Source organism: Arachis ipaensis, chromosome B5 (assembly GCF_059453495.1).
Source record: "Arachis ipaensis isolate K30076 ecotype BB chromosome B5, ASM5945349v1, whole genome shotgun sequence".
NCBI classification, from domain to species: Eukaryota; Viridiplantae; Streptophyta; class Magnoliopsida; order Fabales; family Fabaceae; genus Arachis; species Arachis ipaensis.
Genome location: NC_142440.1, coordinates 73,484,968 through 73,501,245, shown reverse-complemented (window position 1 = coordinate 73,501,245; position 16,278 = coordinate 73,484,968). Strand labels below are relative to the sequence as shown.

At 33.6% G+C, this 16,278-nt stretch overlaps 2 protein-coding genes and 1 pseudogene across 2 annotated transcripts; 2 read left to right on the top strand and 1 right to left on the bottom strand.

Moving 5' to 3' along the window:
• Positions 1-1,771: 1,771 nt before the first annotated feature.
• Positions 1,772-5,360, top strand: LOC107641853 (B3 domain-containing transcription factor VRN1-like). The gene is made up of 4 exons (XM_016345277.3): positions 1,772-2,310; positions 2,864-3,239; positions 3,634-3,749; positions 4,947-5,360. The coding sequence occupies exons 1-4, from the start codon at positions 2,224-2,226 to the stop codon at positions 5,238-5,240; spliced, it is 873 nt and encodes a 290-aa protein (XP_016200763.1). The 5' UTR covers positions 1,772-2,223; the 3' UTR covers positions 5,241-5,360.
• Positions 5,361-6,368: 1,008 nt separating this feature from the next.
• LOC107640580 (uncharacterized) lies at positions 6,369-6,820 on the top strand. Its single transcript, XM_016344092.1, has 2 exons — positions 6,369-6,521; positions 6,626-6,820. Exons 1-2 carry the CDS (start codon positions 6,369-6,371, stop codon positions 6,818-6,820), a joined length of 348 nt encoding a protein of 115 aa, XP_016199578.1.
• Positions 6,821-9,223: 2,403 nt separating this feature from the next.
• Positions 9,224-10,096, bottom strand: LOC148564627 (uncharacterized; annotated as a pseudogene).
• Between the last annotated feature and the right edge of the window lie 6,182 nt (positions 10,097-16,278).

Sequence of the window (16,278 nt, the reverse complement as noted above, 5' to 3'; positions counted from 1 at the left end):
TTGTAGATCCTAACTCGATTCTAGACCCGATAAAACCTATGCACTTTCGAGCCAAGTAAAAACTGAGTAAAAATCGGATAAAAATCGGGTCTTTAGCGTATAAAAATCACCTAATCTCCAACCATTATTTCACAATTCACATAGTAAAATTCACTTAAAAAAATATAACAAGAACCAGCCTTTCTCTAAAATTAAAGCATAACCATAATCAATACTAATATTGTCTAATAACACCAAATATTTAAATCAATACAAATAACACAATATTATGCATTAGTCTAAAGTCTTATGCATTTTAAACATAAAACATTAACTTATAATCTTATAATGACAAATAACACAAAATATTAAGGTTTACAATATTTAAATTCCACAAAAAAAATAGCCATCATCCATCACTAATAATACAAAATTTAATTGTGTATGATGATGACCTGGCCACTGGGCCGAGTTCGGATGACCCGAGCTATGACCCAAATCCGATCCGAAATAATGACCGGATCTATTTTTGAGACTCTTACCCGACGCTAAACCCAATAAAATTACACTAAATTAGTCTCTAAAGTGTTCGAGGTCGAACCGAATCTTCAGAGCGGGTCAGGCCATGTACACCTCTAATGTAGTTCATCGGTACAGCAAAAATAAGGAATTGAAAAAGCACTTTTTTCGTTAAATAAATTGATTTATTCTTCTTAAATATTATAAGAAAAGAGCAAAAAAGTACAGGCATGTCAAAAGACTTGGCCTGCTAATATATAGTGTTAATATTATTTTTTCAAAGTAATTAATAGTTAACTTTGTTTAAATACAAATAATTTGAAGATTCATTTAATTGATCAGAATGAATAAACAAATAAGCTTTTGTTGTTCCTGCGGCTAAAAAATTTTGATATGGAAGTAAAATGAGTGATATACTTTAACATGGTAATTATTGGTGTTTTTTAAAATTGTGGAAGTACACAAATCAGACCCTCCGATTTGTGTTTAAAAGTTGAAAAAAATTCGGAGTACACAAATCGGAGGGTCCGATTTGTGTTAAAAGAATTAAAAAAACTCAGAGTACACAACTCGGACCATGCGAGTTCTTTGGTCATGAAATTTTGCTTCACAAATCGGATGGTCCGATTTGCAGCTGATAGAATTTGAAATCTGAAACATGGAATTCGGACCCTCCGTTTTTTCTTGTTCTGGATAATTCACAACTCGCAGGATCCGAGTTCTGCTTCCTCTAATCCCACAACGAGGTGAAGCACCCCTCCTCCCATACACGAGTCTAACACGTTCTTAGCTTCCATATTCAAATTAATTAGTGTGTTCCTGCAGCTGGAACACTTTATTTTCAATTATGACATACATACCAGAATATAAACAAAAAATTAATGGCAAAGGACATGAGATCCGATTCTCATGTACTATCTTATCTGAGCCCTTTTCCATTTTAGGGTTATGTTGCCTCTTTTGTTCCAATATTTGATTTTTCTTTTTTCTTTCTTGGTGTATTGTCATTATTGTACTACTCTGATCATCTGCAACCACCCTACATAACACACTACATGCATGCTAGCTGTTCAAAACAAAAGAGAAGACTAGCCAACTACTGACGAGTTTGTTGAGAAATTAATCTATTATTTAAAAAGAAGAAAATAAAAGGAAATGACTAATCAACTCCTTTTTTTTTCACTATGCTTTCTAGTTAAGTTGCATTTAAACTCCTTTAATATTTTTCTTATTTGTTCTCATTTTCTTTCTTTCTTTCTTCCTTCCCAGAACTTTACAGCAGAGACTATGAATATTTGCATTGATATCTTATAGACTTATACTACCATTTGCCGCTTCTCACCACTACCTATCTCTCTCTTCCATCCTCTCTCTCTCTCTCTCTCTAAAGAGATGTAAACTTGTTTCTTGCTTCAATCTTATGCATCCTATTTTTCAAAAAAAAAAAATAGAAAATAGAAAATAAACATTTTCTAACAAGTTTTCATTTACTCTCCTTCTTTTCCCCTTAGACTTAGGCAGAGATAAAGTAGCTTTTGTATCTTCGGTTTTTCATGAAATTAGAAAAGAAACAAAACACATCCACATATAATTAATAGTACAAATATATATATTTTGTAGACAGGATCCCTTTCTTGTTTGTTTCTTTCTTTCTCTGTCAATTGTGATTGAGCAACAATATATAATATTCTTAGTGTTTGATATATAGACCCAGTTTCCATATCCATGGCGATTCATCAACAACATGAACCCACTAGTGTTGTCAGTTTCTTCAAGATCATTTGTCGTTGGCATATTCTAGATGAGAAGATTGTAAGTTCTTATTCCTTTTACTTACTGTGTAGTCATGTTATATTTATAATTTTATATATTATGTTCCTCTTGTTAGTTACTCTTTTTTTTTTTTTTAATAACCAAATTCAATTCAACTTTCTCTCTCTTTTTCTCTCTTTTTATAGTCATTCATGCTCAGTTTTTAGTTCAGAAAAGATTATGAACTATGATTAACTACCACTTGCTTACTACTATATATATGCTGAATTATTTGTGTTTATGTTTAAAAATTGTTTGGTTATTACTTCTTTTTTCTTTCTTTGAGGATATATATTCACTGATATTTGAATGAATAGAATAAAAAAAAAGAGATAAACTTATTTGCTTACAAGAAAAAAAAAAGCTAAGGTGATTTTATATATGACTGTGCATAAAGTTATTTCTTAGGGAAAAAAATAACAAAATTTGCTTGTCCTTCTAAAAATACATTATTCTCAGTCGTCAAACCGTTTGAAAAAATTCCAGATTTAACATTTATCCGACATAAATACGAGTAGTAGAATAGTTGATTTTGTTGTTCTTCAATTGACAGAAGCTTCCAATGGAATTCACAAACAAGTGTGGATTGAAACTCCCAAATCCAGTTATTCTGAAAGTTGTAGATGGCAACCAAAAGAAAGTGCATTGGACCAAAATTAATGGTTCCATTTGGTTTATTGGGAAGGAATGGAAAGAGTTTCTTGAGAACTACTCTGTCTCACACGGTCACCTTTTGTTGTTCAAATATTGTCTTGTGACTTCATACTTTGGGGTCCAAATATTTGACAGCACCACTCTTGAAATTAACTACCCTTACCATGAACTCAACTATGATGATTATGAAGATTATTATGATGAAGATGATGATGATGATGATGAAGATGTTGATGATGTTGTGAAGCTTCAATATGATCAATATCAATTGAAAGGTATATTACTAATATCAGGATTTTCTATTCATATATTTTATATATCAAGCTATAATTTTATGCAATATTCTAGAGTTTTACAAATTTTAATCTTTTAAAAGATATGTTTTTACATTTTTGTTCTTGGTTTTTTAGTTAAATATTGACATATGTTATACTAATATTTACTTTGTTGCATTAGGTTTTAAAAGTATTCAATAGAATAAACTAATAATGGGGGACCAAAATAAAATTTTTTAAATATTTATAGACCAAATCAACCAAAAAAATCTGTAGATATCAAAATAAAAAAACATATTTTTTAGCTGCAATTAAAAGAATATATTTAAGTTTATATTTAATTATTATTACCAGTAACATGACAATACCCTTTAACTGAAATACTAATACGTAGATAAAAGTGAGAGTATTGCGGATGCTATAAGAAGTGACAGACTAGAGAGAAAAGATAGCAACCCCAGTTTCGAGGTTGTCATGCCGGATTCATATATCAATGGGGGAAGATGCATGGTAAGTAATCAACATAATTAATAACATAATTTTTTTTAATTTAATTTTATGCACTAATATTATTAAATAATTTTATACGAATGTCCAATTATTATATAGTTACTAACACTTTATTTGGATGTTACAAAGAAAATAGAAGAAAAGAAAATAAGAGAAAAAAAATAAAAAAAAAAGTTGAGTTATTTGTATGTTATTTGGATGAATAGAAAATAGATGGAAAGAAAATAGAGAAAAAATTTTCTTTTGTTTGGATGGAAAGAAAAATGAGAAAAAAAAATTATAATAGTATAAAATTACATTAATACTCTTATCATAAAATAAAGTATAAATATTTTTATTTATTTATGTTTTATTATAGTTTATAAATATTATAAAATATTATAATTTTATATATTTAATTTAAATTATTTATCTAATACATATAATGTTTAAATATAAATTTTTATTATAATAATATATTAAAATTAAATTTATATTAATATTTGTCAATAATAATATAACTAAGAGTAATATTAAAAATACAAAATTATAACACTTTTTTTTTATTTTCTTGCTTGTGATGGAAAGAAAATTTTCTTTCCTTCCTATTTTCTTTGATAACCAAACAAAAAAAAATATCATTTTCTATCTATTTTCTTTCCATTCATTTTCCATCAAACCAAACATCATGTAAAAGCGAAGTTTCATACAAGAAAAGAGAGACAATTGACTTAGCGGCGGAGGTGTTAATGGAAAGGGGCAATGGCCCCAAATTAATAATTTGTAGTTTGTACATACTAAATTTTTTATCTTTTAGTTTGTTTTATTTTAATTTTTTTTTCTCTTCTTAATTTATATTTTTTATGTTGTTTCTTCTAAAAAAAATTTCTAACTCTATCTCTGAATTGTCTCTTACAACCATCAATTTTTTTTATTAAATTATACATAAATTTTAGTTTAATTTCTCTTCTTAAATTTTTTATTTTAGTTTTTGTTAATTGTAATTTTTTTTCTGTCCATTAATGATAGTTAATCAAACTCTGCTCTTGATGGTCATATTATTAAAAATAATTAATTTTTAATTTTTTTAAAAAAAATTATTTAACAAATTTTTTATACCATCAGCATATTAAAATTAATTTTTTTTCTTTTTGTTATTATACTACTGAGGTGCTAACATATTACCATTATATTTTTTTTGAATAAATAATAATTTAGGCCGTACCTTCTAATTTTGCAAGGGAGTACATGAAAGAAGGAGGATACCTACTAAGAGTGGCGGATGGGAGGACATGGAAAGTGATGTACAAGACTTGGAGTGGAGATGGGATGGCTTGCAAGAAGTACAAACTGCAAAAGGGTTGGGCCAAGTTTAGCCAAGGAAACAAGTTAGAGAAGAATGATGTCTGTGTCTTTGAGCTGGTTAATAACAATTGCAATGGTAGTAGCTCCACCATCATACCAACCTTCAATGTTCTAATCCACCGTAACCACATCGGTAGCAGCTATTGATGATGCCTAAGCTAGTTTATTATGTATGTAGTTTAATTTGTTCTTCTCGTGTTAGTTGTGACTAGATTGTGTGTTATGACATTATATATGATACTATTATTATAATGGTTTGGTGGTTTTTATTTTGCATGCATGTATTGACAAGACTATATTATGTTTAAATTATCAATTATTAGTGAATTTAATTTTATATATATTAGCTTTGTATTAATAGGCATGTTATTATTAATATAAACAATGTGTATGTATTAATTACTATACAGGACTAGCTAGCTAGCCAGAGGGATTTGCCAAAGAAGGAAAAAACAAACAAAAGCGGCAGCAAAAGAGTAAAGAGTTTAATAACCATAAACTGACAATGGAAATAACGGGGTCAAAGATATTATTTTGGTACAAGAAAATCGGATCATGTAATAATTATGTAGGAAGAAAGAAAGAAGAGGACACTGAAAGAGGACTACTAATTTCAATTCAATTCTATTTAGTTATCAATATCAATTTATAGACTGCAAACACATTTTTCCGAGGGAGACGTTCAATGTATAACAATAACATATATATATATATATATATATATATATATATATATATATATATGTTGTTCATCATCATTATTACACATTTTTGTATGAAAGTTTAGTATAAGCATTTTCTTCTTATTATATTTGAGGAGTGCTAGGACCAGCAACTTTTGAGATTTGTAGCCATCAAATAGTTATTAATAATAATTTTAATGGTGTAAAATTGATGTGAGATTTTATCTAATGGCTCACTTTTTTTTGCTAGTTACATGCTAGTCAGAATTTAAAAAAGTTGCTGGTCCTCTAGACTTTTTCATTATATTTTTTAATAGGTAAAGTATTAAATTGATTCTCTACGTTAGGGATAAATTCTATTTTAGTCCCCAATATTTAAAGTGTTCTATTTACATTTAAAATAATTTTGATTTACATCAATTAAGTCTTACCGTTAAGTGGGAGTCAAATAGTTAACGTCGTCTCCGACGTGACAAACGAGAGAGAGTGGCTCTAGTTAACCGTTGGAAGCAAGAAAAAAAAAAGAAAAATAAAATCGGGTTCAATAAGTAAACCCTAATCCCCCAAAATTGTTGTTCTTCGTCTTCTGAGAATGGCTCCTCAGTTGTCTTTTCAAGGTTCGCATAACAGCAGCAAGACTCGTGGGAGAAGGAGGAAGTGCTTCTGTGGGGAGAGACCAGTGTTGCGGACATCATCTACAATGGAGAACCCAGAAAGAAGATTCTGGGGATGCGTCAACTATCAGGTGAATCTCCTCTTTACAGTTTCTTGTTTCGAAATAGCGTTGGGTGCTAGTGTGTGGAGGGTTTGAACTGTTTGGTGTCCTCTTTTTACTTTTTTTGAGAACAGATCAGAGAAGAATGCGATTATTTTGCTTCGGCAGAGGCTGAAGGGCAAGATGCACAAATTCAGAGACTGAAGAAAAAAGCAAGTGTGTTGAAGAAAAATCTGCAAAAAGCTGAAAAAAAATTTGCATTGGCACTTGCTGTTGGAATTCTTGGATGGATAATGGCTGGGCTGTTGCTATATAATCGATTTAATTGAACTTTAGGGGGTTAACAATTATCTTTATTTGTTTTGCTGTTGTTGTGATGGGCAGATAAATGCCGATTAAAAATATCTGAAAAGTATTTTCTAAAATAGCGTTGCAAGTACAGTCTTTACCAATGAAATTTTCACTTTCAATTTTGAATGTGTCATAATTAATAATAAATAACCGGGAGTAAAATCTCGGGTCGTTTCCCTAAGAGTTGACACAAGATGCAAATTACTTGAATATTTTTTTGAAATTGAGAACGGAAAAAAAATAGCTAGAAATTAAAGTAATGGATAACTAGCAAGAGTTGATAATTAATCAAAATAAAAGGCTTTGGTTAGGGGAGAGAATTGGAATGTCTATCCTTGTTATCTTTTCCAAGTATAATGATAAAGGTTCATTACTCCCACTTAGTTATCCTCTAGCAATTGAAGAAAAGTCAAGTGGGCGTCACTAACTCTAGCTCACAAGTCCTAGTCACTTCATGGGGAAAGATTAGAGTTGGTGAGATTTGAGCTAGCCAGTAATTTTCAATTACAGATTAATACTTGGTACAACAACTCAAGGGGTTCCAATTATTCAACCCCCAACCAAGTTGAAAAATTTACTCTATTATCATGAATGCCATTTTCACAAACACATGGTGGGTGTAAATAAAAGACATGATAATTATGAGAAATTAATTAAATCGAAATTAGCACTAATAATAATTAACAATGATCAAACAAGCAATAAAAATAAACATAAACATAATTCAATGCATTAATAAAATTCAAGAGTAACAAGATCTAGACATGAATTCAATAACCAAATAGAAAAGAATATCAAGGGAATTAAAGAAGAAACTAGAAATAAAATGATGAGGAGTGAAGGTAGCAGCAACTCTCTCAAGATCCAATTCGAAAATAAAAATAAGAATGCCAAAAACCTAGAGAGAAGTAGGAGTTTTTCTCACTAGAATTCAAAACTAATCAAAAACTAAAGTGAAAAGTGAAGTGTGTCTAGTCTTAGCTCCATCCCTGCCTCTAGTCTACGTTCTCGGGCTTGAAACTGGGCTAAAAACAGCCCAAAAATCGTCCCAAAAAGCGTCTTTTGTCTAATGCAGCACGTGATGCTCTGTCACGCGTATGCGTCACTGACGACGCTCCTGGTCACGCGCACACGTCAACCATGCGTGCGCATCGCTGGAAGGATGGCTCGATCACGCGAACGTCTCAGCCATGCGCGCGCGTCGCTCCTCGCTTCTCAAGTCTTTAATTTCTTGTGTTCCTTCCACTTTAACATGCTTCATCTTCATCTTTTAAGCCATTCACGCCCTATAATCCTGAAAACACTTAACAAACACATCACGACATCGAATGGTAATAAAGGAAAATTAAAAATTAATAATTTTAAGACCTAGGAGGCATGTTTTCAATCATAGCATAAAATTGGGAAGGAAACTTAAAAACATGCAATTTACATGAATAAGTGTGAGAGTAGTTGACAAAATTCACTCAATTCAGTCCAAAATATATCATAAAATAGTGGCATATCATGTTGTCCCTAGTTTGATAGGAATGTCAAATGTTGAGTGAAATGAAAAAATTGACATACCGTTAGAGTCCTAACAGCAATGTGTTAGGGGATAACAAATTGGAATAGTTATGTGTAAAGGTATGTGCTGTAAACATTATCAATTATTAAGTGAAATAGAAAACTGTGTATTCCTGTATTTTGACATACATTATTGGGCACTATAACAGTTTAAATCAGTTTGATAAACCAATAAATAGAAGGCTCAAGTTGCCAATTCATATAACTAAACTCCTGAAAATTCATTTTAACCATTGAGTAGGGAGAAGTCTTAAAGTAGCTGCTCTTAACTATTACAATATCCAAACAAGCCTTAAAGATAACCATCAAAAGATAACACGAAATATATCAACATGAAACTAGAAGTCTTAAAGTAGGCTATCTAAAGTATTACAGGGACATTAGCCCTTGGTCATTGCCACTTTCATTACAAAACATAAAATAAACATTAAAATCTACTATAAATTCATCCCGATGCTTTTCAGATCCTAGGTGATGTTTTGGCCATGTACTTCAAGGTCCTTCTTGATGGACTAGTAACTATTGTTGTGGATGGCTGGGGCTGACTGGCGTTGCTGCTGCATATAGCTTTCTTGGAGGAGGTTTGTGATTGTTGGGTCCCTACAACTTGTGTATTGCTCTTCTTCTTTGGAGGAGGTTTTGTTGCTACTTTTGTTATTGTCTTCGCTACATTCTTGCTGGGGTTTGGAGTCCTAGTTGTGCCAGCACTCTTCTTGGCCTGTGGAGCAGTGTTCGGCTACAACCAGTAACAACAAACAGTGACATCAACAGAGTTTGTTCAACAATTAATAATAAATAATCTATACAAGGGTAGTCTAAATTGATATCAACAAATTTATCTTTTTGGCCGAGGCCTCCACCTTACGTTTTCTAGAGAAGGTTCTTTTGTTGTGACTAAGTGCAAAACAGTAGGAACATTTTTGTTATTGTCCAGCCCTGGATAATTTAGACAGTGGTCCATTGTTGTGTGACTCATCACCAGCCTTGTTCCTGCTTAATTTTAGGCGCCCTATTAGTTTCCTAAACACTGGTGGCAGCACATCACCATTCTGAGTCCGGTCCCACAGATTTGGTCCATTCATAGGGTAGATTACATATTGATAGCAGTCTATGTAGGTCTCTTTCTTATAGCACTTGTTTACATAGTTCTTAACATCTAAACACATTTTTCTAATGCAACTTATGGCATGCTCACAAGGGTAACCTGTTAGTTGAAACTTTCTACAGGAGCACTCATGTAACTTTAAGTCCACAATAAATTTGTCTCCATTACCCTGGCTGTTAGACACCTTATACTTGTCCCTACCCGCATAGATGGCCAACCACTCCCCACCCTTATCAAACTCTCTTTCAAATTTCTTGTTTATTTTTTGCAAAATTTCTCCAGCATATGTAATTACACTTTGTCTGTTATCAACCCACCTATTCAATAGATAAACCCTAATATCTTCTAACATAGACACTATGAGTTTTTCTCTAGCCTCTACAATAACAGAGTTAAAATACTCACACATGTTGTTTACAAGTGTATCAACTCTAGGAAAATAATTAAACCTGGACTTGTTCCAATACTTAGCAGGGATCTCTATGAGATGATTATAAGCTCCTTAATCAACCAGCTGAATCTTCTTCATCCTTCTCTCCTACTCCTGGACATATGTTGCCTTTGCAGCCTTCCACATCATCATTTTCAGCTGTACACCTGGGAACCATTTTTTGAAATTGCTATATAAGTGACACAAAACCTGTGATCTATGCCAGACAGCAACTCATCAAAGGTAGGAATCAATCCATTGGAAACAGAATTTAAAAATAGCACAAGTCAATAATAGCACAACATGAATTAAACACAGAATCAATAAAACAATTTCAGGTCAAAATTGTTTAAGTTAAGGGTTACCTTTTGTTGGTCGCTCATGAATGTACACCATATGATCTTCTCAACACCCAAATCATCACACAGATTCAACAAAAACCACGTCCAACAGTCTTTTGTCTCTGATGCACCACTATTTCGTGGTGCATTTTATCTTGAATTTAGGAGATTCTATCACCTTTTCCAACATTTATTCACTAAAATAGCATGGTTTTGTATATTCTCTCTAATTTGTGCTTAAGAGTGAAAACATGCCTTTTAGGCCCTTAATTGGTTAATTTTAATTCACCTTTGATTCCACTAGATGCCTTGATGTGTTTGTTAGTGAATTCAGGTTCAAAAGGCTAGGAATTGATCAAAGGAGTGAAGAGAAAAGCGTGTAAAGTGGAGAATTCATGAAAAATCAAGGATTGGGAGTGCATTCACCGACGCGCACGCGTAGCAGACGCGCACGCGTGGATATGAATTCGCATGGCGACGCGTACGCGTGACACGACGCATACGCGTAGAAAGCAAAAATGCTAAACGACGCGTACGCATGACCTACATGTACGCGTTGATGCTCGCACGTGACTTCATTAAAGTGAAAACGCTGGAGGCGATTTCTGAGCTTTCCAAGCCCAAATCCAACTCATTTTCTGAGCCTATTACATGCAGAAATCAAGAGGAGTCAAGGGGAGAGCACATAGTTTAGTTTTCATGATGCTTTAGTTAGTTTCTAGAGAAAGAAACTCTTTCTTCTCTCTAGAATTAGGTTAGATGTAGATTAAGATTTCTTAGATCTAGGTTTAATTCATGCTTTGATTTATTTTTCCTTTACCAATTTCTTATTCCTTTACCCTTGTTTTCCTAGTTTAGCATTTCATTTCTTGTAATTGTTTACCTTGTTGTTGATGCACTCTTGTTTCTTCTATTTTTCTTTTAATGCAATTTATGTTTGGTTTCTTTTATTGTTGATTTGAGTTGTTGTTATTAATTTCCTTGCATTTGGTAGTGTTAGATTTTATATTTCTTGTCATTTTACTTTGCTTTTCTTTTATGCCTTCTAAGTATTTGATTAAATGCTTGGAAGGATGTTAGAGTAGATTTTTTGTGTTCTTGGCTTGGGATGGTAACTTAGGTGAACTTGAGTTGCTAATGTCCAAGTCTTGATAATTGGTGTCCATTGACTCTAGCTTCCACTAAATTAATTAGTGAGTGGCTAGGACTTATGGATTATGATTGGTGTAGCTCATTTGACTCTCCTTCACTTGTTAGAGGATGACTTAATGAGATTGATCCTTACAATTATCATGTTGTGGTTAGTGACAAGGATAAAGATCCTTAACCATCAACCCTTGCCATGACCTTTTTATTATTTGAGTTCATTTACTTTCTTGTCATTTATGTTTCTTGTTCCTTATTCAAAACCCCAAAATATGCATCTCATAACTAATAACAAGAACACTTTTCTGCAATTCCTTTGAGAGACGACTTGAGGTTTGAATACTTCGATTATTTTTATTGGGGTTTGTACTTGTGACAAATAATTTTTTGCATGAGAGGATTATTTGTTGGTTTAGAAACTATACTTGCAACGAGATTTCATTTGTGAAATTCTAAACCATACGAAAAATTCATTCATCAGTCTGCGCTTCAACAACAGCATAGGTAATTGGCAAAATCGGATCGTTGGGGTCCCATCCAATGGCTATTAGAAGTTGACCCCCATACGGAGTCTTGATAAAGCAACCATCAAGGCCGATCATGGGTCTGCACACCATGAAACTCTGTTTGCAAGCATCCAAGCAGATATAGATCCTCTCGAATCGTGGTCTCATGTCCTTACCAGGGATTGGTGTCTCTAGTTGAAATTCAGGAGGTCTGTGCACTTGTATCCGAACAGTGCTACCCGGATTTGACCTCAGTAACTCGGCACCATAGTCATGTATCCTTTTATATTGCTCTCCATAAGTACCATTAATCTCATCCAACCTTTGTTGCTTCACTTTGGCAGCTTTGGTCTTTGTTAGGTCAACATTCCACTTGGTATGAGCCTTCTTTATCAAGGTTCTCAACTTCATTTTAGGGTTCTCACAAATCTTCTTCATAAAAGCCTTACTCAGCCACTGAGAACTCATGATACCAATCTTGGTTGCCTTACTGCATGTGTGTTTTTTATAACAACTGGTCAGTTACCATGTATCCTCTCTCTTCATCTTATGGCAATATGCAAACCACTTACAACCTTCTTGAAAAATAGCTTTGCACCTATGGCTATCACACTTTGAGAACCATATTTCTCTACCACTGTGCACAGCATAGCTAGTTACACATTCCTTAAAAGCATTTCTATCTACATACATTGTCCCAACCTCTCATTTATACTCTTCATATTCTTCAAACTCTTGTGCAATGGGTACTTTCTCAACAAGGGATTGATGATTGGGCTTTTGTGTGGTTTAGAATTTTCAAATGAAATCTCGTTGCAATATAGTTTCTAAACCAACAATAGTCCTTTCATACAAAAATTTGTTTGTCACAAGTAACAAACCCCTAAATTTATAAACCGAAGTATTGGAACCTCGGGTCGTTCTCCCTAGGAATTACAATAAAGTGTCTTGTCATTGGTTATGAATTATTTTTGGGGTTTTGATAAGAGGCATGAAAGATAAATGGCAAGAAAGTAAACTAATGGCTAAAAAGGTCATGGCAAGGGTTGGTGGGCAAGGATCTCTATCATAATCACTAACCACAATATGAGAATTGGCAAGGATTAATCTCATTAAATCATCCTCTAACTAGTAGTAAAGGAAAGTCAAATGAGCTATATCAATCCTACTCCATAAGTCCTAACTCTCCACTAATTCAATTAGTGAGAACTAGAGTTAATGGATCCCAATCATCAATTACTTGGACATTAATAACTCAAGAGTTCCTAAGTTACCTTTCCAAGCCAAGAACATAAAACTCTACTCTAAAATCCAACCAAGCATTTCATCAAACACTTGGAAGGCACAAAAGGAAAACATAGTAAAATTGCAAGAAAAGTAAATCTACACTACTCAATTTGCAAGAAATTCAACAACAACAAATCAAATGAACACAATTATTATGATTTACCTTGAATTGAATTGAAAGAGAGTAGAAGAAACAAAAGTAGATCTACAACAAAATGCAAGAACAACATAAAGGAAATTACAACAAAAGAATGGAAGAGGAATGAATGTAACAACAAGGAATTGAGAAGATAGAAGTAGAAGAAGATGAATTAAAATCTAGATCTAAGAACTAAACCTAATCCTAATCCTAATCCTAGAGAGAAGCGAGAGCTTCTCTCTCTAGAAACTAACTCTAACTACTAAACTAAGCTAAAACTAAACTAATGGTAACTAACTTCTAAATTATGAAAAGTATCTAAAAGTATGTTGATTCCCCTTCAATCCTTGTCTTAAATAGCATTAGAAATGAGTTGGATTGGGCCCACAAGGCTTCTAAAATCGCTGGCCACATTTGCATTAAGTGGGTCATGTGCCACCATCGGCGCGTCCGCGTACCGTGCGCGTGCGCGCCCCTATGCGCGATGCAACTATGACAAATCTTATATCGTTTCGAAGCCCCGGATGTTAGCTTTCCAACCCAACTAGAACCGCATTAATTGGACCTCTGTAGCTCAAGTTATGGTCGTTTAAGTGCAAAGAGGTCGGCTTGACAGCTTTCCGGTTCTTTCATTTCTTCATGAGTTCTCCAACTTTTCATGCTTTCTTTCTTCATTCCCTTGATCCAATCTTTGCCTCCTAAACCTTAAATCACTTAACAAACATATCAAGGCATCTAATAGAATCAAGGTAAATTAAATTTAGCTATTTTGAGTCCTAAAAAGCATGTTTTCACATTCAAGCACAATTAAAGGAGAATATACAAAACCATGCTATTTCTTGAATAAATATGGGTAAAAGGTGATAAAATCCCCAAAAATCAATACAAAACAAACCGTCAAATTGGGGTTTGTCAGGGATCCCCTTCATCATCACTTACAGGGACATCCCACAACTCCTCACTCTCATACCCATCATCTTCATCCCTTAGTCCAGCAGCCACCACTTGCTCCTTTCCCTTGTTAACACTGGCACTAAATTCTCCTTGTACTCTCTCAGTTGGAACACTCTGTTTCATCTTTTGGGAATATTTCATAGTTGTGGTATCAACATCATACAAACTCCATCACCATTCCAATCGTCATCGCTGACATCAAAAGCTACCTCCATTGCACTATCTCCAGAGCTGTTTTCACTCCACTGTTCATCACTGTCTCCCTCATCAGTGGCATCATCATTCTCTAGCTGGTAATCATCATCCTCAGATTTATCATCACCTGAAAAATTTGACCTCTCTTCATCATCATCCTCCAACATATCAGTTTGGGCTTCTGTCACCACCTTGGGCTTCTTACCCACCTTGGCCTGACCAGATGATTGGGCCTTGTGCAGCATAATTGGACCAGGCCTAACAGTCCCTGCAGTGGGTGCAGAAGCTTCACCGCCATCTATATCTTTAACTTCCTCAATTGTACAGCCTTTCCTAGCAGTAGCACTATCTTTGTGAACTACAAAAAGCTCCACCATGTTGTCCCTCATTCCAATTCTGGCCATGTTCATTGCATCCTTGTCTGCCTAAAGCATCCTCAGTCCTACATCTGTTTTATCTTTCAAAGACTTATACCACATTGCAGCAATGTTCTCTGCCACATATTCCTGTTCGACCACTATCTCTGTTGCCTCGAACCTACTCCACCTATCTTCATCACAGTAGTCCACTATCGAAGTCTCACCCCCACATAGTGTAAAGGTTCACCATCAAACCCAAATTTTTCCCCATGGTGTATCTTCACACTAAAATAACTCATTCTTCAAATAATCTGTCAGACAAACATAACAGACTTCATAAAATTCTCACATTGATCAACAACAACAGAAATGCATAAATGTAATCACTAGGGCAAAATAAAAACTTCCAAAACAAAACAAGAAATGAATATGGAACTATAAAACAAAACAATCACACATACAGCATCATTACATATCAACATGCATTATGATGAAAACCAAATGGGTTGAGGAGATTTGATAAAAGAATACCTGACACGATCTTCTTCCGAAAAGGAGGGGTTTCAAACTAATTGCTTTTGTAGACCTTTAATGTTACTGAAGGACAATGTCACCTCTCTAGCTGCGAATCGCAACCCTTGAGTGACGATTGATAGGGTTTGTGGGTTTCTTTGATCGTTTCATGCTTCACAAGAAGAAGAAGAAGAGTTAGCGTAAGTATGCGTTTTGTGCAAACGCGAGAACCAAAACACGTCTATTAACCCCCTGTCCCCTCTCCTTTGTCACGTTGGACACGACGTTAACTATTTGACTCCTACTTAACAGCAGGATTTAATTGATGCAAATCAAAATTATTTTGGACGTAAATAGGACACTTTAAATATTGGGGACTAAAATAGAATTCACCCCAAACGTAGGGAACCAATTTAGTACTTTACCCTTTCTAATAAATATATATGTATCAAAGCAAACTATGATCGATCAAAGTCCTAATTAAAATTCAATCCACACTATACTTTTGAATTTTTTTTATCTCAGGTAGTAAAGCAAAAGAAATGTAAATGGAAAATGGAATCCTAGGCTCAAATAAAATATATAATAGAGCTAATATTAATATATTCAATGATTATGTGGAAGAGTATATTAGTAACTTCTGTTTGGAATTATAGAGTGTGATAACTGATAGATATAGAAGAATGTTTTAGTTTATATAATAGCGCCTCTAGGCACAAACATCTACAGTACTTAGAAAGGAGGTTCCTATTACAGTAACAAAAATTATTTTTAATAACAATAATATAATAATGAGTAAACAACCATTTTAGCTATGAAAGATTTAAGCGCAGATAAATCTATTCATAAAAAATAAAATTAACGTTGTATCTATGAAAGATAGATTCCAATTGAC